This window comes from Bombus fervidus, chromosome 2, assembly GCF_041682495.2.
Source record: "Bombus fervidus isolate BK054 chromosome 2, iyBomFerv1, whole genome shotgun sequence".
In the NCBI taxonomy this organism is placed as follows: Eukaryota; Metazoa; Arthropoda; class Insecta; order Hymenoptera; family Apidae; genus Bombus; species Bombus fervidus.
Genome location: NC_091518.1, coordinates 13793682 through 13820369, shown reverse-complemented (window position 1 = coordinate 13820369; position 26688 = coordinate 13793682). Strand labels below are relative to the sequence as shown.

Here is a 26688-nt window from a genome sequence, read left to right as displayed (position 1 = left end):
GCTTCTGTTGTTTCCAGTATTTATTTTATTTATACCGAGATCGACGCGTTTCCTGTATTCCATAACTTCAGTTCGTCCTGTATACTCGGTTACTCGAGTTCAACGCGTTTGTTTCGTTTCTATTTCCCTTGTTAACTGGCCGTAGTATTGTGCAGTGACAATGGAAATTACTTGGAAGTTTTACGAATCGGTACGCATCGACGTCGATAAATCATGATCTTTCTACAGACGTCAAACGTCGGTGATGCGCGACTCGTACCACAGTAAATTATGACTGCCATTGTCAGACGATCTAGCAGTCTCGATGGAACTTGTAGTCGAACGTTTTACTTTGATTTCAATTTCTATCGTCGATTCGAGTTTCTAACGCGTAGGCATCCTCTATATATTTATGTAGGTACAATGAATCGCTATCGCGAATCAAATATTTTTCGACTTCGTATACATTTAGCTTTGTCAATCGGACGATCGATGATGCTTCTCCCTGCGTATGATCTCTTTAAGAATAACCACGACGATCCTGACGGTATCGCAAATGGATCAAATTAGAAATTTACTCGGTGCCGATCCTTTACAACACACGTTCCAGCGGCTTCATAATTCAACGAGTCAGAGTAGCGATAACTCCGCGCCGATAAATAATTCAGCGTATCTATCAATCGGCTCTTCAACGTCAGAGAGTGGCCGGTGGTACGTGTTACGGTTTTATTTCGGTGCCATTGATTGACATACGTAGCTGCGACGCGCTCGATCTCGCGTCCTTTTCAACGAAATATACCGATTGACATTTAGGTCGGATAGAAATATCGCGCGGGCGCACGTGACGTCGTGGTGCGCGAATAACATCGAGATAACGGATCGCCGTGAAATCAGGTGGTTCGTTTTATATTCCGAGCCATGGAATATCTTACTGCGGATTTAGACGTGATTGATAAATCCGGATGAACAGACCCGCCTGGCTACAAACGAATTTCCTTTAATATCTCGCTCGGATCGAGAGAGTTCACCGAATGGCGGCGTAATTTCTCATCGGTCCCTGCGAGAACCGCTCTCTCTCTCTCTCTCTTTTTCTCTCTCTTTTCTCTAGTGAGTAAATTAGAGAATCGTGTTACGCGGAATCAGTGTCAGCTAGCGCTTCTCGCCATTTATTCCACGCTGATTTCCTGCAATTTCGAGATGAATTAATTTAAAACTCCGATGCGCCTGATTCGTTTCTCTCACTTACAATTGAAAATCACGCTATAGGACATCTACTTTTATTTCTCAATCTCCAACTAGAGATCGTTCGCACGATACGATTTTCTAAATCATTATCGATTATTAGGGCTTGATCGAGCCATGACGATGACTTTGAAATGAAAGTGCAGAAAGTACAGAATTCTGTGCAATTTGGAGAATGTTTAGGTTATAACAGAAGAAAGTGGTGGAAGGATAATTGACGTGTAGCTTTCAAAACTATTATACGACCGGATCAGCAAAGCGTTGCGGCGCGTAGCTATTATATTAATTCAAAACAAAGAGCAAACTTACAATTGGCACCGACAGGAAATAGCAGGAAGCCAGTGGATCGAGGCTATTAAATGACCGCGTGCCGTTCGAATTCCTGGCGGCCGGGCAACCGATGTACGGTAAATCGCGAGTCACGAGTATTTTCGTGCGTTTTCGTGCGTTCTCGTTGCCGTGAACTTATCGCGCGAAATTGCCGTAACGAGAGCCACGGTGGTGCAGCTGCAACGCGCCATCCATGTCCCTTCTCTCTCTGTTGCTGGTAATTGGTGGTTCACGCGGCCATTCCGGAGGAAGCCGCACGCGCGCCGAGGTTTTTGAACTCGCGACCAAAAGAATCTCGCGCGCGCGTTATGCGCGAGCAAACCAGACGCGTCGAGAGAGAGAGAGAGAGAGAGAGAGAGAGAGAGAGAGAGAGAAAGAGAAGAAGATGGAGAGGAAGCCGGTGAAGGAACGTAGCAGGAACGAGAAATAAGAAGATCGGGAGGACAAGGAAGGAAAGAGACAGATAAGACGGAATAAGAGAAAGGCGCGATAAAGACGTTTCGGCGTTTCCTTTCGCACATTCCTCCGGTAGTTTCCGTTATTTTTTTAGAAAACAACCAGGGCCCGCTATCCCCTCGGCTTTCCAGTCGCGGCTACACCAACCAAGGATAAATGCCACAGGACAATAGCCTTTTGTAGCTGACGCGGAAGGATTCGCGAAATTTATCGTTCGATCGCTTTCAGAATCGGTGGAATGTTTTGACCTCTGAATACCGCGCACTTTTTACGTCGTGGTTCGTAAAGAAACGACTGACTTTTGTTGCTGAATGAACGTGTTCGTTATGCCTTGGGCTTGACATCGCGTGGGCTTGTCAATGACGTCATTGAAAAAGAAGAACTGGATCGTGAGAGGATGAAGTCGAGTTCGTTGGTCTTCGTAAACTTGTCCTCGGAATTTGCCTCGGTAGTCGAAGAATAAGTTCGTCTGAATTAATAATCGTCGAGTATTCGTTTAGCCGCGGTGTTAAAAAACAGAATTCGATAACGCAGACTGATCGAAAATAGATCGCGAATGAAATGTCGCGTCAATGTAACGTTGATCCTAAACTGGTTAAACGGTGTATCCGTTGAATTTTCAACCAACGGTAAAAGAAAGTATAAGAAAGATTAAAACAAAAGGAAGTGAAGAATGGAAGAAAAAAGAAGAGACGACGTTGGGCGATGCAAGGAGTTTCTTCTTCTCTCTTTCACAGCTGGTCTGGTCATTCGTCGGAAGTGGCTGCGACTAAAGTTCGCGACAAGCTAAGAGCTTTTGTCCGTTCCGACCAGGCATTCCAAGATTGAAATTAATTATTTCTGTGGAACGTGGCGGAACGACGTGACGAGGAGATGCCTGGAAAACGTCAGGTGCCACGATGACACGACGATTTCGTCTCCGATGAATGCGATTATCAAAAGCGACCCGACGTTTTTGACGCACCGTCCATGAAGTTTCGCGTCGATCGTGTTACTCGTTTTGCTCGAAAATTGTCGCGTTAACGCCATCTAGATGCAACCTTCTCCTCCGCCCAAATCACCGTTTCTCCGGCTCCCTTGACTCGTTTCGGGCCACCTGCTAGTATTTCGACGGCGATTAACGCGATGGAATTTTAGATCGTTTAATCGGCCGTCCCGTCGCTTCAAGAGAGGCTTTCGGTTAATTTCAGAGCTCTCCATGCTAGATGAGAACCAGAAGGATAGTGCTAAGTCGAACGAATCCTTTGTACATAATTTACAAAATAATTCCGAGGTTTGGGTTTGAATGGCAGATATATTTGGCGATACGAACACGTTGTCAGGAATTTCGAATTTGGAATTTCGTACGATTGATTATCGCGGGTGACTGAATTTCGAGTACTAGAGTTGCGTGAAAGGGCCGAATGTTTGAAATTAGGAAATGAAGGAAGAGTGCAGTGTCACTTTAGGTGGAAGTAACTCAATATGTCCTGAGAATATCTCTGTAGATTTATAATCTGCTCAATCTTTCGTATGGAAACTATCTTATACCCTTTTACACTCGTAATCTTCGCTCTACCACCGGCAATAGAGTAAAAGTTGCTGCAGTATGTCCTTTTGTAGGGAGAAGAAGTTCCAACGTTTAATTTACGCAGGTATAAATTTCCAATTACCATCGTCAAACTATTACCTTTAATCTGAAAAAGCGAATTCCAAGTAGGAAATTATTCATCCATCCAAACAGCCATAAACACTTGGCACATTCGTTGGTTAGATATTCAATTTCCTTCTTACACGTTCGAAGGCAGGTAGAGACGAGCAGGAGAAATCTCGGGCGATCGGAGTATGCTCGCGAGGCTCACGTCCCGGCCATGGATCACCGTGATATTACCGCGAAATTATTGCTGGTGGTGCGTACGCGACCGATAAATCACTAACGAGAAAACCACCTGATGGCCTCTTCGAGAAAGAGACACCAACGCGTCGTTCCGCTTAATTCGCACTAATCCGATACCGTTACGTTCGGTATGCGGCATTCTTCCCTTGCGGCGCACGCGGCGGCGAATAACATTTCGATGATCGATCGCCGATCGCGGTTAAGAGGCGTATTAATTGCCCCGTCGATCGGTACCTCTAATTACCGGCGTGCACCGCGCGCGCGCTGATTAATTACCACCGGCTGGCCACGGCTGCTAACCGAACCGAGATCGATGCCCGCTCCAGCTATTCTCTTTAATTCGACTCGATCGAGTGATTATTTTACCTACCTGCCACACGTGTGTCCCCTCCTATCCTACGTTCTTGTCCTTTTGTTTCTTCAGCCCTCTTCCTGCTAATGGCGGAAGAAAAAAACCAAGGGATAATACGATAATATGCGGTTGGATATTCAAGAACCAGATCGGAATCATAATGTTTGTAATTCAAATTAAAAGAAACGCGCCAAGGGTAAGTTTCGATAAATTAACCAGGAATATCCGTGTACGTAGTCGTCCGATAGTTGTATAAGGGGAATGAGTCGGTTAGTACAGAGTCAGCTGCCAGACCGTTCGCTATGCCGTGTCTTCACGTAGCAATTTCCACGTGGTAAATGAGTGGTATTTATACCTGCGACTTTGTGTTTTAAGATTTAAACAAGGTAGAAACTCAGTTGAGAAGGACGTAGCGGAAAAATTTGAAGCTACGCTCTAAGTATCTTTTCAGTTTTAACTCCAACTTGATTACAGAATTTCGTTAAATAAAACGATAGATATATGCACGATTACCATGAGAAAATTATTATGCAAACTATAACATATCCCTTGCATCTATCTGTCAATTTGCGTTCGGTTTATTTCATCAATTCGACGAACTGATTTCGCAAGATCGCGAAACAATCGAGCGGTGATCGATGAGCCAGGCGAACGTATCAGCCAACAATGATACCAAGTAAATCAAACGTGGAAGAAGTGGAACCGCGTCGAGAGAAGCTGAAAGAGCGAAAAACGGCGCACGTGCTCGCGTTCGAAAGAACAGTCGTAGCGAATGCCGCGACAATTTGCAAATCGCTGTTTCGAGTCAGAATTCAACGCTCGTGTGGATCCATTCTTTTGTGTTTTCGAACGTGACTCACGACGGGTTCATTAGCATCCCGCCACGCGCCGCTTGCAGAAACTACGTCGTTCAAAGCGCCGACAGGAGAACGTATGATGCGACATAATTTCGATGTTGTTATGTTCGCATTTTGTTGATGCTCGCCTATGCGTCATTTTGGCTACTCCAATTGTTTTCTTCAGAAACGAGCACAAAACAGAGACCAATAAACACTTTTGCTACAGATTTATAACTCAAATTGCACGACGTATTATTTTTTGAGCGGTCTAAATTGAATCGCCATGCTCGGCTCGTTATTGTTATAACAGTATTTACCGCGCAAATCGTGTTTTTAAATCAGAAAGTAGCACCGTGTAGCCAAAGGGACGGTTGTTTTTTTTTCAAAAGTAAGCTACCGTAGATACATCAGAACACTTTTTACATCGCTTGCTTCTTTTTCGCCGGCGTGGTCACATCCGGTGATCAGAGGATAATCACGAAGAATACGGAAAAAGGTTACAAAGTTGCTACTGCCTCGATTTCCCGACAATTTGGAGCGATTTCACGTTCAACGGGAGTCCCGTGACGTTCTCCCGTCGCGCTACGTCGATTACGCGTTTACAGGTAATTTACTGTTTAACGACAGCCAGGCCGTCGTCGAGTTGGCTCTTGTCAAGGACTCGCGTCAATTTAATTTGCATTATCGTCTTGTCACGGCTGTCCTTACCTCGAAAATTTCGAATTTCTACGCTGGATTTCGCCGAGTCAATAAAGTAACCACCGGAACGATCAACGAAACGAATTGAACGCAGAACCAACGACCAAATTAAAGATTTCGCATGCGATCAAGCCCTTTTCACCCGAGTACCTGCGTCTAAATTGTAATAAAAATGTTACGCGCAGATAGCGATCAGAATTAAAGCGAACGTTCTTGTTTCGACCGCCGATCGTTTGAATCGTAAAAAGTGGTTTCATTAATTAAAAAAAAAAAAAAAAAAGAAAAAAAGAAAAAAGGGAGGAGAACATGGCAGGGAAGCGGAAATCCGTCGACCCATTTGGATTACCCTCTTTTGAACCTCCTTCGTGTAAAATTAAACAAGATCGTCTGCGATCTGACCATCAGAATATGTAAATCCATCGAATGAAACCCCTTTTTTTCGTTTTTTCTTCCTGTCTTTCTTGACTTGCTTTTTATAAACTCGGCTGGATATTCGAAGTCGTGCCTCTTTTTGGGGAAGAAGTAAGCATGAGATTTTATTCGAACTATTATGATTCGTCATTACCCATAACACGACTGTAGTAATAACAAGTAACCTTGACCATCGGCGACGCAACTTCGATGACCCTCCGTAATCTTCGAATGACCTAAAACGTTAATAAATATCTGTAACTTTCTGTAACAGTAATACGTTCGTCTCGGTCGGCATTATATTCAGAAATCTTCTGCATTAAGCGTGATACATGCTGGATTACGGTCCTACGAATGGCTAACTTTAAGTCACTTGAACGGCAGAATGCCTGGAATGAAAAAGATCGAGTTCATTTTTCCAGAGAGTCTGGAAATTACGCGAAGAATGTATACAGGTTCTCTTTGTGAGCATTTGTCACCGCCATATTCAGCTGTCGACTTCCAAGGCTATTCAACGTGAAATTTTCTCGGAGGATTTATCCAATCCCGTCAGGAACGAGCGAGCTTGTACCTAACTACGTACTTCTCTTATGAAAGGGGAGAAATGCAACATCATGCGATTCGATGTTAATTTGACAATTGTCCAGCAACGACTGGACATACAAAAAAGTACAGATTTGTTTCTAAATCCTTTGCGCAGCACGAAAAATCAACGAAACCTTCTTTACCGAAATTCGCGTTCTCTAAATGCCTCTGTCGATCATCTTCCAAGCACACGAGTATCATTCGAGCAAATAGTTCTCTTATCGTGTTCTTTAATTGCTTCATTCTCTTATCCTTATCGGTGTAAAATTTTACCCGTGATAGTATCAACGTTGTTTCCTTTTGATGGTAGTTTTTGAGATCGAAGTAATCCTCGCAACCGCAGTTAGCGTTTCACGTGCAAAATCGAAATCGACTAGGTTTACGGATGAAGCTCCGTTTCAAGGCACCTCGTTTTCCTTGTCATCGCGTCTACAAAATTCTGCGAGTTTCTTCTTAGCAATCGTTCGAAATTCTTCGAATATTGCGAAGTTGGCGATACGGCGAAAACAGTGTGCGCGTGTCCGATGCATCGTGAGGATGCCACGTGTTTTGCGCAAAACGTGAGCACGAAGTTCATTAGCACCGCCACGCGCCAATGGCCAGGGCCGTTGCACGCTGGCGCCGAAGGCGCGAGTTGGCGCGTCACGCCGCGCCGCGTCGTAAACGATGAAAGAGACGCGGGATCAAGGGACGTGTAAGAAAGAATTCTTTCCGACGTTTGCACGTGACTGCTGCGCCGCGACGAGAGAATTCATGCTCATCAAATTCTTTCACCGCCGGCAAATATTACGTCGTGTTCCGATCTCTTTTCTTTTTCCTCGTCCTTTTCTCGCTTTTTGTCCACCTCGAGCAGAGCGACGGTTGTTGAATTGAAAATTTGGTCGATTTTGTTTTTCCTATGGAAAAAGATCTTAGCAAGGTAGGAGTTCTCTACTTTTCAGAGTCGTTCGTGCGATGAATCAACTCGATGAATCGTAGCCTGATATACTTAGCCGGGTAATTTGTTAAGAATCACGAGAAATTGCTGTGTACATGTTCCTTAGTAAAAAAGACGATAGAGCGATAGCAACGTTCAAATGAAAAACTGATAAACCTTTGTTCAATGACACGCGATATTATAATCAGAATCTCAACCAATAATATCCTTGATATTAAATTTCTGTTATATTAAATTCTTGGAGATGGCGAACTATCGGTTATCATGTTTTTTCTCTTTATCATTGTATATGCGTATATTACAGGATTCTCGGCGATGTGTATCAGCAACAACGTGAATACGTGATATCGACTTCGTGTTTCGCCAGAATACTGCGTAGTAAAGCATGTGCTCGACCGTTTTCGACATTCAATCGATCGTCATGCGATCGTCGAGTTGTTCCCGGAGAACGTGCCGCTCTCGTTTCCAAAAGGTCGATCGCCTGTTCAACGTTTGACGCAGCGTCCTTCTCGACGGTTGAAAATAAAAACGATGACCACGAAAAAAACCGGGCGGACGCGTCGGAAAGTTTTCGTAACCGGATCTGAACGCGATGCGTGCCGCTAAATTTAACGCGCCCTCCACCGTTAAGCAACACCAATTAACTCGTGTCTTTCTCCATTTTTTTCGTTTCAGTTGGAGGAATGCGAGACGCCGGACGATTCGCCGGTCAAGGTAAGTACAAAATGAACAATCTTCCGTTACGAGTATCTCTTTTTTTTATGACGTTCGGATATCACAGGTACGAATGATGCTCAGTTTATTATATCCTGCAATCTCAAGTTCAATGATCGAGTATTGTTAATTGTATTCGAACATTTAAGTGCTGAATTCTTAACATTTAAAAAAGCTGTCGTTTTGTAAAGGGGATCTTATTAATGCTATCGTGGATGAAATTTCACTGCAGAATATGTTTTTCACTTGAAAAGTAACGTTTTCGTATTTAGAAGAATCAGATCAGAAAGTATGCAATTTATATTATTATTCAATATTAACAGATGAAAAATTAACAAGCCATGGTTTGTGCCTCGAACGATTCACTTGATATTCGAGAGAAGTAATTATTATGGCAGCTGAAAGAGAAAAATCAGATTCCTTTAAATTGAAACGATAATCGTTAACAATCGTAATCGATTTGTTGGCTGGAGAGTCGACTTCCATCGAACGACTATCAGTTTCAGTTCCGAGAAGTGGTTAAAAATTGGCCGCGTAAAAATATCTTCCGCGACGACCCACTTTTGCCCGTTGATGCGTCGAGATTGCATCCGCAGCGCAGGAATACGCCATTGCTCCCGTCCTTTCCTCTTCCGCAATATCGCCGTTCGCCCGATTTATATTAAATATCCGACTGTGCTCGATCTCGACGAGGACTCGCGCACGTTCGGCACCGAGCGGCGAATGCAATTACCAGCGCATCGATGCCGAAACTAGGCCAGCCCCTAAGAGTACCATTCTGCCTGCGAGGGTGCGGGCTTGCCAATCGGATGGACCTAACTAGGGGATGAATAGCGTAGCACTTTTCGACGAAGAACAGATTAAACCATGCCTTTTGATACGACGAATGAATTGATATAATAACTGCTATATTTCTCTTTCTCTTCTTTAATTATAAAAATTGAAATAAGAGGGACTTTGCGTCGATGTTAGAATTTGCAATTAAACAATGATTACAGAACAATGTTTAAAGCTTCCTGTTAAGTTCGATGAGGAGAAAATACGATGGATCGAGTTCAAGTTGTCTATTGTCAGAATATAATAAACGAATGCTATGGATTTTTTGAATCACGTAAGTTTCACATTCATCGAAATGGGTTATGAACCATAAACGTCTGGTATCTGGGGCGATTTTTGGCGCGTGCATTCTCCGTCGCAAGGAAGTCTCGGTAAGACGTTCTCACCACCCTCTTCGTGGGCCTTCAATTACTGCAGGGACGACGCGACACCCTCTCCTTGCCTCTTCGCGACAGGTAGCGCGGGCCTGACGTAAAGTATGACGCGCGGAGTAATTTTAATTACGCGATGCAGCAGGCCTGAATTGTTGCTACCAGCAGCTTCAGACATATTGGACTAATTCATGTCATTCGGGCGACACTTATTAAACCCGGGAATGCCGTCAGCCTTAATCCTCGTAGAATGCAAGATGAGCTGCACGCTAAGGGACGGGGATTAAAGGAGAGCAAGGGCGATGGAGAACCGAGGGAACAGCTCAGAGAGGACGTGATAATCTCCGAAGCGAGTCGTTCTCTGGCAAAGTCCTGGCGAACTTTCGGCCAGAGTTCTTCACCTCTTCTTCCACTCTACTTTCGAATAATGGAGCCGCCCGCTAGTTTCGTTCAGTCTGCCAACGAATCGTTGATTGTCGTTCTAGATTTTTCGTTATCCTTCCTTATCGCGATGTCCTTTACGTCAAACCGTGGTATAGAAAGAAATGTGGTGAACGAGTCCACGTGGATCGTTGCGCCTGATGATTCTGTCGTTATTCAAATTGAGATGACCAAAGCTGATGTGCAAATTCGTCACTTTCCTTCTTGATAATGTTTAGCTGTTGGAATTGTTTCGCACCTTCTTTCCAAACAATAACGCATGGTGTTATACAAGATGTTTCAGAATGTTGATGGCAAACTTCGGAAGATTATCGTCGAAACCAAGTGAGAAAGTTCTGCTCGTTCTAAAAGATATCATTGATTTCGGTGTTATAAGACAGTTACCCTGAATATAGTCTGTATGTTTCATATTCCCGTTCTCAACCGTTGTTGAAGGACTAGGACGTGATACACGCAACTGTAGATACGAGGATCGACAAGAGTACGAAGGCGAATTAAAGGGGACGACACCGTGGCCGGGAAAAGAGCGGAGCCCCGTAATAATTGCTCTGCTTTGGACTACGGTAACGAAGGCGAAACAAAACGCTGCACGATATAATCGCTGAATAATAATCGGTACGTGCGTCGTTATCGGGCGAGGATAACGAGCGCTATCGTTAAGTTTTAATGAGCGCTAGCCCTAAATTAATATAACGATCCTCCCGCGGACCGTGACGGACCACGCCGCGCCGCGCCGGAGTCCCGTGACGTGACACGGTGACCACACCGCGTGACGACATTACCTTCGCGGGACGCGCCTACCTACGTTTCCATTAATGCCCGACAATTGTCGCAATTACCTCTAAATTATTAATTAATTGCAGTGCTGTCCGCCGTATAACACGTTACTCTTCCCATCCTCTCTGGCATCAATATCTACGCCCATTTCCAGAGACGATTTCTCCCGTGTTCGACGCGGTTGTTAATTCGTAAGGCACTGGTTCGCACGAATCTTAATTTTGAATCAACTAGATTTGAATTTTGCCAAGTTAAAATCTACTAATTCTCAAAATTATGGTAATTACTTACTAAAGTTCCATGATGGATCGCGTATGCTTTCCCCATGAAGTCATCCCACGCTTCGTTTCCACGATACTCTTTGTTCTAAAAATCCAGCCATTCGAAGAATCGCGCGTGAGCTATCGATGTCAATTAACGACGAGGCATGTTCGTTGGTTAAAGTTATCCGTCTAGGTAATTAGTGATTAATTGAAGGATCGTCCCTTAAAGCGGCGTGGTTCACGACTCGACCAACACGCTTCTTCGTCATCGCTGAATCGGCTCGGCTAATTGGCTGTAATTAGCGCGCTGCCCACTCGATTCTTCGCGTTATCAGCAGTTCCCGCGATCGCTGTAGCTTTTGACAGGCAAATCGAACGCGTTCTGCTCAGAGATCCGGTTTCACGGAGTGGAAATTTCGTAGCCACAAACGTGTACACAAGAGCACGCGCGTGGAGCTCTAAATTCGAATTACGGTGGCCGAAACGATTGTCTTTTGGCCCTCGCGTGATCGTCGTTGAAAATTTTAACCGTGAAGAGTCTGCGTGATTATATTGTCATAGAAATTGCTGGGACCAGTGTATCATTTACTACGAAAGCAAGCTAATAATGTAACATCCATAATTGACGATAGCTCATTACTGAAATTTCGACGCGTCATCATCGTCGCTGTACCTGCCACAGCTGTGAAGCCCGTACGTGTTATTATCCGATATTCTAACAGAATTACCAGTTTCAATATTATTATTAATAATGATAATGATCTGTTAGCCTAAAGGCACGATTTGCACTACTTTTCTGCCATTGAACTTAACGCGGATCAATAACTCTCAGAATTCGTTCAACGTTCTTCTTCGAGAATTTAACGTTCGTTAAACTGTGTAGAACGAACTCGCAAAAGAAACATAAACATCCGCTAACTTGGATCGTTCCAAGAGAATCGACTCTATAAACTGTGTCAAAGACCTAACCGCGGTTGTCGGGTACTTTCGTTAAATTTTGTCCTCCACCTGTTCCTCTTGAAGCAGCGAAAAAAAGATTAAAATTCCGACCTGGACTGGAAGACCCGGTAATCTAACAGCGGGAGTCGCCTCGTGACTTTGTCTCCCGCTGTTCCACCGCATTTTCAGCAACGTTTCGAGCAAATAAGAGTCGGGACACGTTCGTTCTGGTCATAAAGAGCCGCATCTGGAAAAAAAAGCATCACCGGCGAATCTCTGATCCAGAACGTCGTTCAATTTAGCGGCGGTGCGACGGCGAGGTTAGCGGCGCGAGTAATTTCTTCGAGACGAAAGAATAGCCGGTTTAATTGCGTTGGGGCGCGGTCGGCCGAGCTTGTAAATAACATCAGACGCTATAACACGATTCGCAGTGGTCTAGCAAGGACGAGGGAAAGGAAGGGAGGACACCGAGATCTATTCCGCAAGGGGGAAGAAGTGGAACTGAAAACGGCCGGTGAGCCCAGCTCGAGACACTTCTTCCAGGTTAGACACGTAAACTGTGCGGAGTTAACGTTAGCCTTCAGACGTCGTTTCCGGAGGGAAGCCACCGACTTCCCTTCTTCTGCGCCTCGTATGCTCGATCTTGTCCCCCTTTTCCTGTATACACGCGTGGCTAAGTCCCAGCCTGCGTTCTTCCTCCAGCCTTTTAGCTTCTGAACGAACCTTCGAACACTGGAATCTCGTTTATCCGAACAGATCGGAGGATCAGGCAGTTCGGATAAGTGCGATCAGTTCCGATAACAAAGTCCTCTCCAGCTCTTCTTACTAGCTCGGGTAATAGGATTTCAACTTCTTCGACGTGCATATAGAATTTCCTTCGAAAATTTTTAATATTAGTTTTAGTCGACACTGACTATTATGGATGAGAATTTTTAATGAACTTATCGTAAAAACACAAGCTGTGACTTTTCTCGTGATCGACTAAACTTGTTGGCCAAAATGTAATTTGTAATTCGTTTTCTACGTGGTAGATCAGACTGTCAGAATTCGAGCATCGGGAAACTTCTTCTACTATTGCCATATTTCCCATTTCCATTACCACGTTTGATGGATCATTGAAACGACCTGTTTTATAAATAGTCGACGTCTACTAGTCCAACTTCTTTTTCCAATAGTCGCTGTTTGTGACGTGCAGTACGCTCAGGTGTGACGTAGATGCATTTGTTTAACTTTTCACTCGCTGATTCTCTGTCAGGGATTAAGTGCATAGCGTGATTCAAGCTTCGACTCGATAATGGATGTTTGCGACGTAGATCCATAGAATGAAGTTTGCCTTTGCATAAACAGGCTTGACAGATCTTCAGTACGAATGGAATTGCTGGGAATGCCGTGGCAAGATGTCGTGGATCTACCTCCGTTACGTGGAACAGTCGCATAAAACTGGAAAGATGCTGGATCTAAATGAGCTGTAACCAAGTAGAAAAGAACTTTCTTCTTTTAATCCAAACGTCTCCAAACTACGAATAAACTTCCGTAATCATCTTCCACGCTCTAAAATAAAACGATACTACGATATGCTTTTCTCTAGTTTGGCTGGATTTTTTTTTTTTCGATCGGGGCCACGCCAAGAGAGAGAGTTAGAGAAAGAGAGTCCTCGCATACATAATTCATGGAAAGACTTGCGGCGAAGTTGGTTGACATAACCGCGGCGTAACGCGTCGTAATGCGTCATAATGTATAATAATGCATCGTAGCCAGCGTAGCGTAATGCATGAAAATGGTCCTGCCGCGAGTGGCTTTCTTTATTTCATCGCCGCCATTAAATGCGCCGTGATTTCCTGCTGGCACGGCGTAATCTAATTTCGCGGCTTGCTCGCGCAATTATTGCCCACCCTCTGCCATTCTCTCCTACCCCGCGAGAAGGTTCGCGCGATACGTCGCTTTAATGGCCATTATTAGAACCGTATGGAACACGCTCCTGAAACTTCCTACGTGTAATTGTTGAAACTCGATCGTACAATCGTTAGTGTTATCGGTTTTTGGCGGAAAAGGTTCGTGTCTACGAAAGATGCTATCTGTACGTATACATATCTACATGACTGTTTGGCTTCTAAAATGTTAATTACAGAAGAAACTAATCGCGTATTTTGTAGTGCCAAAATTTACAAAAATAGAGTTAATCAATTTGACTTCTGAGCCATTTGAATTATTTAGTCTGGTATTTTCAATATCGAAATGAATTTTCATCCGATAGTTTCATTAGTACCGAAGATCATGTGATAACCTTATTTCACTCGGAATCATATCGAATAGATAGAATAATTTTTACGCGGAATGTAAAGACGATTCCGACACGATGCAATGAACGGCGCATAGTCAAGCGGCCATTAATGCTTTGCCGTTTGGCGAAATAACGCGGCGTCGTTGCTCGTTAAATATGCTAATACACGGAAACTTAGCGTAAAGTATAGTTATTAGGGTCGTTCAGATCATAGCGAGGAAGCAGAACGACAAGGAAGAGACAGAGGGAGAATATATATATACCTATCGTGCTGTTCTCCCTTGGTTATGACGACAAATAGCTTAGAATAATTTAAGCGTCCGCCAGATACAGACCAAATGTTTATATTGCGATACCACGGTGGTCAAACACTGCTCGAAAGTGCAATATTGAACGATCAAACGGCGTGACGGAGATTTCTAACTCGAAGCAGCATAATTTCGTATTGATGCGCAAATACGTTGTCGAGCGATTCGCGAACGCTTATCACGCGGAAAATTGCAGGAACGCCGTAGTTTGCGGAAACGAGTTTACTCGATTATCTCGACAGATTGCAACGATAAATCGAGTCGAAATTGCGGTTTACGTTCTCGTTCTGCGTCGTGATTACACGAACGATCTGTATTTAGAACGACACAAAAGAAATCCAGTGACCATTTGTTGTGTACGACGTTGAGCTCGCGACGCTTTCTAGAGTCGCGACTGCGATTGAAAAACGAGATGACCATCAAGATCGGATATCAACGAGGATAGCAGGGAAGATCGAGGAGTAGCGAGAATGAATTTCGATTCGATATTGCTGCGAGCGAAGTCCACGCGTAAATGTAACCAAGTCTGTTACTCGAGACGCGCGGTGTCCACGTGAGCGAGAAAATGCATTGCAAACATCAATAGGGGCACAGTGTCGCAGAAGAAAAAATAACCTGCCACGTGTAGAACGATAGAGACACGTGTGAAAATTTGTGCGCACCATGTTCCTCGTTACTGTACGAAACTCGATGGCACAGTATAATCCGCCTCCTTTTTGGTGTTAACACTAACTTGACCTTAACAGAACACTGTACAATTGTGAAGCTTGTTGTTGATTAGAATATATTTTGCTTGGATAAATCCTAATGTATATAAGACGCCAACAGTGTCACGACTAAAACACAGATACTTGCATTAGTGTACAAGTTGAATTTCAATGCTAGCTACTGCAACTTTTAACACCAACAAATTCAACATTAACAGAACAATGCACAGCATGTTTAGAATTCCTCGTACAATGAATAATACAGTGTATATATTTACGATTTTATCAACACTTGGAATCAATTGTGTGGCTGGACGGGAGGGTAATACCGTGAATCGGCATCCACTGTCCACCATTTTCGAGATTCGAGAAGAATATAAATTCCTACGGAGGAACGATCATACTGTAGAGATCTATGTGGTACAGTATTAAAGAAACGCATAGAGATCTAGATATTTCTCCTCTACATATTTCACGCAATGCTTGTTAACCAATACGCTTCGCGAAGAGCGCTGCGGTGTGTTTTAGTATTATTGTAGACACACATTGACTTTCCCATGGGAATCGTTAAGTTGACAACTGGCGTCACTGTACCCCTGTTTAATCTTCTTTTTTGGCCTAATTTCGCACGGAGGCTCGCGAGGACACCGTTCTGACGTAAATGCTAGTCTGTCTCATGGGATTCGAATTTCAATGGTCAGCAAAGAACATTTTATTTCCAGCAACAGAGTTCAGTCTGTTTATGAAGAAATGGCCCATAAAATTGTAATTTTTTATTACTGTTACATAGAAATTATTCCTAAAATAATCTCCGATCAATTTGTGTAATATTTTTTATTCGATATTGTGAAATATATTAGCACGTGTATCGTTTCTTCTCGAAGCTGTTACTATTTAAAATAATTCAGTCTTTTATTAGAAAAGCATCAACACCATCAGAGAAGATTTCAAAGGCTAAAACTGACAAATTACAAAAATAATATTCAACTATCGTTCCTTGGCAAGATAATAATTTGTAAACTTCCGAGTAGCTTCTCGCCTTTTTGGAAAATTGTTTTTTAAACTGTGTCGCTATTGTAGGACGTGTATGATCGTAAGAGACGGACAAAGGTAATATCTCAAAGGAAAATCAATACGAAGCTGTCATATCAGCTGGAGAATTTAGCCTTTTACTTGGAAAGCTAAAGTTTCGTGTCGCGAGACAAATCCTGTAGCACGCTCGCGATGCGACGCGACAATTGGATCGGCAACTCCAGCATCGCGCGTTGCTCGGTCTATTAATATGCTAGAAGCGCGTGCTATAAATTCTATTTCAAACCAACCCCGAGAGCATCCTTGAGAGGCAAGGACAATCGATCCGCCGTCCCCGTGAGGCGCACGCGAGCCACACGCGAGCGGCGCGTATATTCGTTCCCGTAGATCGTCACGGCGACTCTTTCTGAAATATTCACCTTTCGTTCCCGCGTCGATTGGCCCTGTCTAATTCCTCCCTCTACCTCTCTGTTCACCCCCTGTTGCTTTTTTCACGAACTCGTCTCCGAGATTGGACTTTGAATTTTTATGGAAGCACTCGGCACCGCCACTGTTTTATCCCGTCTTTTCTCTTTTTTTCATAAGATTGAATCGTATAAAATGTACGCACGTTACTCGCAGATTGGCAATGGCAAGCGTGAAAAATTTTGTCGCCACGTTGCTCAGACCTATAGGCAATTGAATAAAAATTTCGAATGACTTTCTGCGTTTTGAAAGTGTTCCTGAATATAGCTAAGGATTGCATTTTACGACGCTATCCTGACGGAACAACAGTAAATGGCGTATAAAATTATTACTTTCGCAGCGAAGCGGCGATTTTACGAACGCTCGTCGCGGTCCCACCATGGCAAAATGTCCTTTCGTGATTTCATTCGATTACCGAGTTAAAAGTTCGCTGTTAATCGCACAAGCTACTCCACTATCCTATCTCAAAAGGTCCCTTCTAATATCGTGTAACATCGTCAACAACGGTGTACCATTTATCTCCGGGCAAGTTGATCGAAGCGAGCGAGCGATCGCGAAAGACAATTTCGCGTGATCAAATCCTCATCCGTGAACGGGGCGCGCGTTCATATCTGTCAATGGCCAGCCAGACAACGACAAAGCGACGCGGAAAATCGGCCGTGTACGCGATAGAAACCGAATTACCGATCCCTTTGACAGAGTCCATTAGCATCGACTGGCTCCGATTGAAGCTAGCCAAATTCGCTACCAGTGACGTCAGACTTCCTGCCCATATAGTTAACACTCTGTCACGGTATGTATACGTGATACAGAACAACGTGATGCGTAATTCAGAGAGGCAAGAAAACACGCGTGTCTGCACGCATTGCGCGCGAAACTGGCGGCGAAACGGACCTATTTATAGCGAACGTACACGGGTGTACGAACGGGACTTCAATTAGCGAGAGTAACCGCAATTTGCTCTTAGTACTTGAGTAGCGGCCGGCGTTCAATGATAGCCTCGATCACGGCCAATTTGTTGATGAATTTTCGTATAATAGTCGACCCGTTAATTACATAATGCCATGCTCTGGCTGGGAAAGTTAACGGTCGACTTTGATGCCTGGTCATTTTTCGTCGGCCACGCGAACCTACCATGGCCCACGATTTAATTATTATTCTTCGACTTGTTTGCAATAGTATCGACGATTGCGCATCGAGCTCCGACTTTACCCTGACAATAGTGTACACGGTTACATGATTAAAATTGATTTCGAACTCCACCCGCATTGACCACTCGAAAACCTCTCTCGACTGTCTCTGATCAATTTTAATGCGCGCCACTGGTTACAAACGTTTCTCTGCGGCGAGGAACACAGAGAGGGAGGAGCTCTTGCCGCGCTACTCGTAACCCCTTGATTTCCGCGCTCTCTGTTGGTCGATTTGAATATCGCTCGAATATCGCTCGAAACTTGATGGAATTTGATTAATGAAATAACTACATATATCGATCGTGACGCGTGCGTTTTTGTTGCGCAAAAAATGTCGAGTTGCAAGATTTTACGCGATAAATATCTTCTAATTCTCGATCGTCACGCTCCTGTGCTTTTTTAATTCGTCCAATTTACTATACGAAACTTGCTAAATTAATTACAATTACCGCAGAAAGTAAACGGACGAGATACGGTTCTCGATTACAGGTGCACGCGAGCACGATCCTCGCGTCCAAACGGAGGGGTATCGCGGTGGTATCTGGCGGCATTGCGGCGATGAAAACAGCCGGAAATATGAAATAGCCTAACAGTAACATTACGCGCTGGCGAGTTTCCTCGTGCCAGAGAAAATGGCGCGTTAACAGAGTTCGTTACTCGAAACGATGCGTAGAAAAAGTAGCGATCACAATCGAAAGATACTACTGCGAAACGTCTTGCGTGTAAACACGATTCCAATGAAATTGCCAATTAATCTGTAAACATGCAAGCCAATTAATCCGCACTGGTCGAGGCTGGCTTTCGTTTACGAACAGCTGAGCGGAAAACGAATGAACTGATTACTCTGTGTCGCGAGACGAAACGTATTACTGTCACACCATTTAGTTCGCTCTGCATTACGAAATGATCTCTAATCTCTGAATAATCTCCATTCGATAATTGAGCTACTTAAGAGATAGATACACTGGTCAGCTGCATAAATTGAGATGCAGGAAAAAACGATGATGTAACGATTCGTAATAGTCTGTATCGTCTGGTCGATTAATTTTGTTGCTGTTCGAAGCTGGCATAAAAGCATAAAAAGTATTTCGCTGATCTCACCTAGCCTGTCATTGGATACACATGGAGGTACGCCGATTTCGGTATGAATTTCGTTGGCAAGAACGATCAGCTAGACGATCGGTGAATAGAAACCGATGTTATGAGCGGAATATTGAAGATCAGAAGGGACTATCCCATCGAAGTGACTTTGCCTTGCTAATTTTAACTCGATTTGAATTTCTTTGAACGAGTCGCGGTCCAAAGCCGGCCAAAACCGTCGGTATACTTTGACTGCGAGACAACTCTCTCCCCGGAATACGGAAACGACGCGACGAACTTCACGGTCTCTTGTTCGTCGGTTCCCTCGCTATCATATTCGTTTCATCTTTATTCCCCGGATAGCCGATGAAATAGCAAACATAGCGCACATTTTCCTAATTACTATCGTCCTCTCTTTAGTACCGTGTAATCTCTTAATGCCCGTTCCCTCGAAAGGAAAGACAAACGATCAAATTTATCAGCGCGAATTGTATGGAGGTGGAGTAAGCAGAAAATTCAGGCGTCCTCGAGAAACAATTTGTCCGATAGAAACATAGATCACGTGGCGCGTAGCTCGCCACGGAGGAAGACGAAGAACCAACGAGTCACGAGGCAAATCATTGTCACTTAGGGTCGAGGCGGAGGCCCACGGAGGATGTTGTTATGTTTCTCGTGATTTCATCATTAGGACGCCACTCAAGCACTCAATTCATTAGCTCGTGTCGCGACTCGGTTTGACTGGACGCATCGCGACCGACTAACGTCGAACCATGGAGGGAAAGAGGGAAAGAGAGTAAGCAGAAGCGAGGTCAGCGTCGAGAGAGCGAACGCCGTACCGTGGCACCGGCGAAAAGGCAGACAGAGAAGCGTCGTGTCGCTCTGCCTAGCACGTTCTGGCACTAAAGTTATGATTCTCTGCCTTCTATCTGTTTCCTGGCGCCGTCATACCCCCTGCAAATGGAATTAATTTCGATCGTCGATCGGTCAGTTCCATAGACTGATTCACGAGCATGTGATCGTCTCCTCTCCAGCTCGGGTCAAGCAATCTCGTTGAACTCGTGTATCGTCATCATCGCTGCCTCTCTCGTCTCGTGAATCTTTCGATCGTAGCTCGACTTCCAAGACAGATGCTGGACGATTGCGAGCAAAAACGGTTCCCACGGTTAGATCGAAGCGGTTAAAGAAGACACGCTTAATGGGAGCATGTGCATCGAAGAAGCAGATGGATCGACACCGCGTATTAATTAGGTACGATGTTGTACGTGTACAATTATAATTAATACGTGAGATTATTCTTACACCTTAATTGCGTATCCTATAACTCAAGTTACGTTACATACGTGCACATGGTTATTCGATCGTAAGACAGATGTTAATCTACCGTATTTGGCCTTACTATCATATGAAGACATTTTCCTTTAAGACAAAATAATATTCGCCATTCGAGAAATAAGGAAAATAGCGAAGACGCATTTGTTTAACGAGGAAATCTGCGAGATAAAAGAGTCGCTCTTTGCACAATCTAATACCCGGAAGGCCCGATATAGTTGGCAGAGAGTAAGACAACGTCTTCGAGAATCTTCACTTTCTTGTCTGGTTGCCCGTAACGTGGTCGGTTTGTTCGGATTCCGGACGTTCATTCCGCCCAGGGTACATGGCCGCGAAAAATTAACGAGCTCGCGTGTACCACGGGAGATAGGTACGGCTCCTTTCCCGGTCGAGGAGTCGCGTATCTTCGTTTCCTCGTCAGTCGAGCGGCGGTTGTCTTCTTTTCCCGCGTGTTGCTAGATTTATGTCGACGCCGGGCCCCGTTGCCTCTCCTCTAATAAATATGCCGAGCTTTTATTGCAAGGAAGGAGAGAGGACCCTCGGTGAAACAGGAAGCGACAAAGAGGAAGAGACAGGGAGGGCTGTGAGGGAGAGAGGAAATAGCGACAAGTGCGTACGCATTAACGGTGCGTGACTCTGGCGACACGCGATAAATGCAAATTCAGGGGAACCATCCGTGAAAATGGTACCACGTGGCGGTGGCTGATACAGCGATGGCGGAGGTGGTGGAAAGGCGAGGAAGAAGGGAAAGGGAAGACCTGCCACCGATGGACACGGTCCTCGAAACGCGTGCCAGTGTCCGCAGGGGAAACAATTGATCTTCGCTGTGTATTAAAACGCGACGGCCGTGTGTTGTGTCCTAATTCTTGCCCCGCTCGGCCTCGTTAAATAATACGGATGTTTCGTGACGTGCGCCACGCATGCAACTGCGCGCCACTGCGACGTTGATCGACCGAAAGTGGAATGACATAGTGTTTGTCAGACGCTATCCCCCAGACTGCTCGTTCGATTCAAAAATTAATTTCTCTTCCTTTTGGCTCTTTGACTACATGTGAAGTTACTATAAGCGAGAACCTATACCAGGTTTATGCGTACGAATCGCTGGTAATAACAACTAGCATCTTTAAGACGGTTGTGACTTTAAAAGTTCCTTTGACAGCAGATTTCAAACTGTTTAAAAATGATGTGTTTTGTTTCGTATGGAATTATTATTGATTTTATGTATTCTGTATCTGAAAGTAAATGTAGAAAGTTCGATCTTCACGTTGGAACTCCATTCGCCAGAGAAGCCCGTGCATGCGCGTAGTTGCTAACACACGATGTCATGCGCGTTGTTTACGATGCTACGAAATGTCAACGCGGCACGTTGTCAAATATGCCGATCGATAGGCGCGATCGAGGGAGTATCCACTTGGATTCCGAGAATTTCGCGCTACGACGAAACGATTCTCGCCGATGCATGGGACGGTAGGATTCAGTAGTATGCACCCGTCTGACCAAAGTTATCGTCCATCTGGAGCGATGGGATGTGCGATTGGAATTCCCCACGGAGAAGATTTGCATTTCGTTATTATTGCACTGGATATTTTCGTGGAATTTCTTGCGTTCTTTTATTACTTTATGAGAAGAATCGTATTTTTCATAGCCCGCAGTGAGTGTATTGCATTCCTGTAACTTTTGGAATGTCTTTCTTCGTACGATTACATATTAATAAAAGTGTGCGATAAGTAACAGAGCTATACAACCAAGAAACCTTGATCTTAAACACGACTTGTATGATCTTTGACCTTCTATGATCTAACCTTTTATAATCTGTACATAACCTTAAAATAACCCTAAAATTACCTTTAACGATCTTCGAATTAGAAAGTTTAGTCTCGCTGGAATTACATTCTTCCTTGAAACGAACAGTTCACAGTTGCAAGAACTTTGAAGATGCTTTAAAATGGAAGAGAAGAAATCTGTTGCGCAACTCAAACACTCCACGTTCGACGAAACAAAATCCACTCAGCCGTGCAACGGCTAGCAAAAAGTTTCCTATCGAAACACAAGGAAATACGCTTAATCGTGTTCGTGGCCAGCGGATGCTATTTCCGTAAATTTGCAATTGTAAGTTACAATTCGGGATACGAACGAATCTCGTGGAAACTTGGTCGAATCTCGTTACCGGTCGTCTACGCGCAGTCGACGTTTCATTTAACCCCCTGCGGTCGACAAACTACACCAGAATCGAGTTTCCATCGAGGTCTAGCTTCTTCATTAGCATTTTTCGGTCTCAACGACAACTGTGTTCCACGTCCAACTAAAATCTCGAAAGCTTTATCGTTGCGATTAACAGATTCTTAATTCGCGTTCCAACGATTCGATACTTCGATTCAACATCTTCTATTCTCATCTAGTACAATGAAAGCGAACGTAATACGAATTAAGGACCATACCAAATTCTCCTCGGTCCTCTTTCTCTTTGTAGTATGACCTACCAACTATCAAGGCAGGAAAACAGGAAAACAAGCCAGCAGTGTTTCATCATCCGAAATCTGCGTTCGACAGCAATCGTCAAGTGCCCTGTTTACCATTGCATCAAGTTAATCATGGTCAGAGAGACGTACGTGAGGCTGGCCCGCGTCCAAGCAACGAAACAAGAGGCGCACCTTGCGACAGCAAACAAGTTTACCCTGTGTGCATCGTCGAACGTATACAGATTGGCAGAGACTGGGCGTTGTCGACCGAGATAAGGGCAGCTACTAGCCATTGGTCCAAAGCGACGAAACCGCGCAATCACTAGCGAACGATCGCTAGCAACTTGCCGCGTTCACCCACTCGTCGATAGAGCCACGTCAACATCGTCGTTGTACTACGACGTTCACTACGTCCTTGTGAAAGAAATTCGATTCAATGGAAATTGAAATAGGCACAGCGTTGAAATTCTCGGTGTGTAATGTCGGGGTGCAACGGGGGAGCAAGTCAAGTCCGGGAAAGAGAGAGGCACGGAGTACAATGGAGAGTGACATGAATGGAATAAACTCGTCTACGTAGAGGGGAAGCACGATGATGGCCCACTGGATAAGAAACTAAGCGGAATAATAACATTGTTTAGCTGGTTGTACTTAGGAAATCCCTACGATGCCTAGGAAATGTAAAGGAAAGAGAATTTTCCTGCTTCTGGCTGACTGATACCAATTCAGGCTGAGAATTCAGGATGACGTTTAGTCAGGACCACTGACTTTCACGATATTGTATTTTTATCTTATCAAAGTGCATATTTGAAAGCTTCTTGCGCATATCCAGAGAAACAAGGATGCCACTTAGAAGCAGAAACGCACAGATTGAACGGTACAACCTGCTCGTTCAGATTATTATCTCTTTGCTGGCATTGTTCGGACAGGGTCGGTTTGCTTTCAAAATGCTCGTGTTTGCGAAGCCGGTACGTGACCAGAAACCCTCTGAATTTCGATATCAGCCTCATTTTTCCAACCACTGGTAGCGCATCAACTGGCAATATTTGCCAGCCCTACTCATTTCAGCGATATGATACGCGGTCATCGAATCGATTTGGATTCATAAGTACGTATTGAATTCGAACGCATCAAGCGTTCGTCCGTTTTTCTCCTTACTATTTGTTCTTTTCCTTCGTTCGAACGTGTCTCGTCGATCAGTCGAATCACGAACGATCGCCTCACGCGACGAGACTCGACAGATTTCGTTTTATCGTATCATGGCTTTTGCTAATAAAGTTTGTTTCGCCGTGCTAACTTCATCGAGATGATCCGTCAAATCTTTTCGTATCGTTAGAATTTAAAGTCTTCGATAATGTAACATATTCGATTTAATTCCTCATTGACTTTAATGATTCTTTCTCAGAAGAGAAATGAAAGTTAAATCTCAATTTCTACGTCTGTAAGACCCCACGTGTTTATTGTTCTTCAGAACGATGTGCATCACCCTCGGGCGAGTGTAATTATTACCAATTAAGCGTTTCCTATCCACATTATTAACCTATTGCTTCGTAGTCCTCTTCAATTACCATCGGCTCTGTCTCAGGCCAATAAATCATTCTTTCCATTCATCGTTCTTTCTTTATCTTTCGAACGAGGACCACGTCACGTACGCAAACGATCGTTTGCACGAAGAGCGAAAACGAATCGCACGATGTAGGTCGCGAATCTTCGCAGAGGTCGACGCAATTATTGCGTTCGCGGACTCCACGAAGATTCATGATCTTAATATAGAGGCGGGCGATATTTACGATCAAAATGGCGGTTCTTCTGAGCTCGAATTTATCACACTCGCTCGTTCCGCGTAAACATCGAATTTCCGTAATTGAACGGCCATCCCCGTGGCCACGAATTCTTTGAACCTGCAGGATATAAACTTCACAGTAAAATTGATAGAAGCATGGAATTGCTTTCAGTTTGATTGCACGACTGCTGAAACGTCTAATTACCGACACCGAATTGCAATGCGCTGGTTGGTTGAGTTTATGGCAGAAATATCGTCCCTTCTTCCATCTGAAAGTTATTTCCTTTTTCATAGCAGAGAACATATTAAATTGATCCGATCCCGATAATTTGCAATTCACTTTGCGAATATTTCCTCTGATGCAAAGTGTTTTGAGAAATATTCAGTCTTATTGAGAACAAGCTGATACGGTTAAATAGAACCACGTTGTGTGTTGCTCACCGCTTTAAAAGGTTACCGGGTCAGCAATATACGTGCGATATCAGAATGTATGTGGAACATTCAAGAACAACATTTCGACGATGTTGTCGGATGTAAAAATCGTGTTTTCTGTCTTCAGCGTGACGCGTTTTTCTTGAAATATGATGAACCGAATACAACGAAGAATCGCTCGTAACCAAATTATAACAAATAGCTTAACACGAGCAAACTCTTGAACCAAGGTCGCTCTTTCTTCCATGATATAGTACATCGTGTTCTATATATCACGTATATAGTATATAACAGTATATCGTGCATTGTCCATGCTGTTCCTCTATCCACCGATACTTTCTACATCAATAATCCATCTTTGCTGATCCACTATTCCTCTCGTACTCGCCATTTTGTTTTCTTCTTTACATAACCTCAAAGTTTGGCACGTTCGGTGTGGCCGATAATTGAAATACGCAACAACGGTCGATTCATCGCGGAACTGGATTAATTATCCGAGCGAGACTCGAAATTAAAAGGAACGCTTGGTCGTTAAGCGGAGCATGTTAAAGAAAAAGGAGAAGAGTAAAAAAAAAAAAAGAAAGAAAAATAAAAAGATGGTTAACTTGCTCGATCTCAAGGTGGAGCACGAGAGCGCGCAAGTATTAATTTAACCGAGCGTACGCGAAGACGGTAATCGCGAATGCGTATACACGGGCTTCCGGTTTCCGGCGGCGAGGAGGCAACCTGAAGAAGGTGTCGGAGAATCACGAGACAGAAAGAGGGGGGGAAAGACGTAGCGTCTCGCGTTGCGAACGGAAGTTGAACCGCTTGGACAAGTTCGGGACCGTCCGTTAAACGCGATTCCTACGCGATTCCTACGCAGTACTTCCGGTTTCCGGCTCGTTAGTCAGTCCAGTACCGTGCACCTCCTTCGCTGCTCGTCATACTCGACATCTTTCCCGTGCTCGCTTCGCCATGCCAGCTTCCTCCACGCGATGCGATGGAGAGAACGTAAATTCCATTTCTCGATCCTCCTCCAAATGAAGTATTTTAGATGGAGACTGATAAACGTGATAATTGAACATGCCAGGTTTAGTATAAACTGGCTATATATGGCGTATATACGTGCTAGAGTTTATGGTTAATCGTAATCTCTCTGAATCTCAGTGCAAACAAGAATTAATTAGACTGGAAAGACGCGTGCGAAACGAGATTATTGTCCCTTATAAAAATTCCCCAGAATCACGGTATTCGTGCACGAAAACGTTTTCTACCTTGATAAAAGGAACTAAACTGGCCGTTTTTTTCTTTCCTCTGTGCTTTTTTGCAACTAAACTACGGCCACGATACTTCATGCCGTATTTATGTTGAGAGAGGTAACGAATTGCTGGCCACGGTAATACGCGCGGCTTATTTTGCGTCGTGTACACTTTTTGTTAGTCGACCGTGTACATGCTGCTACAAATATTACGAGCTCCTAAGGATAACGAGAAAAAATATGACCGAAAACCACAGCCAGCCTAATATCTCCAGCTTTTTATTCCAGTAACAAACAGACTGTAGCGTTGTTTCGTTTGGTAATCGAAATCTATGCT

At 44.1% G+C, this 26688-nt stretch overlaps 1 protein-coding gene across 2 annotated transcripts in view; it reads left to right on the top strand.

Moving 5' to 3' along the window:
• The window catches only part of Pdk1 (Phosphoinositide-dependent kinase 1), a 407223-nt gene that overhangs the window by 139616 nt on the left and 240919 nt on the right, over positions 1-26688 (top strand). For both annotated transcript variants that reach the window (XM_072022061.1, XM_072022062.1), the window contains exon 3: positions 8382-8420. In XM_072022061.1, the coding sequence (XP_071878162.1) occupies positions 8382-8420 (39 nt within the window). The remainder of the gene's footprint in view (positions 1-8381; positions 8421-26688) is intronic.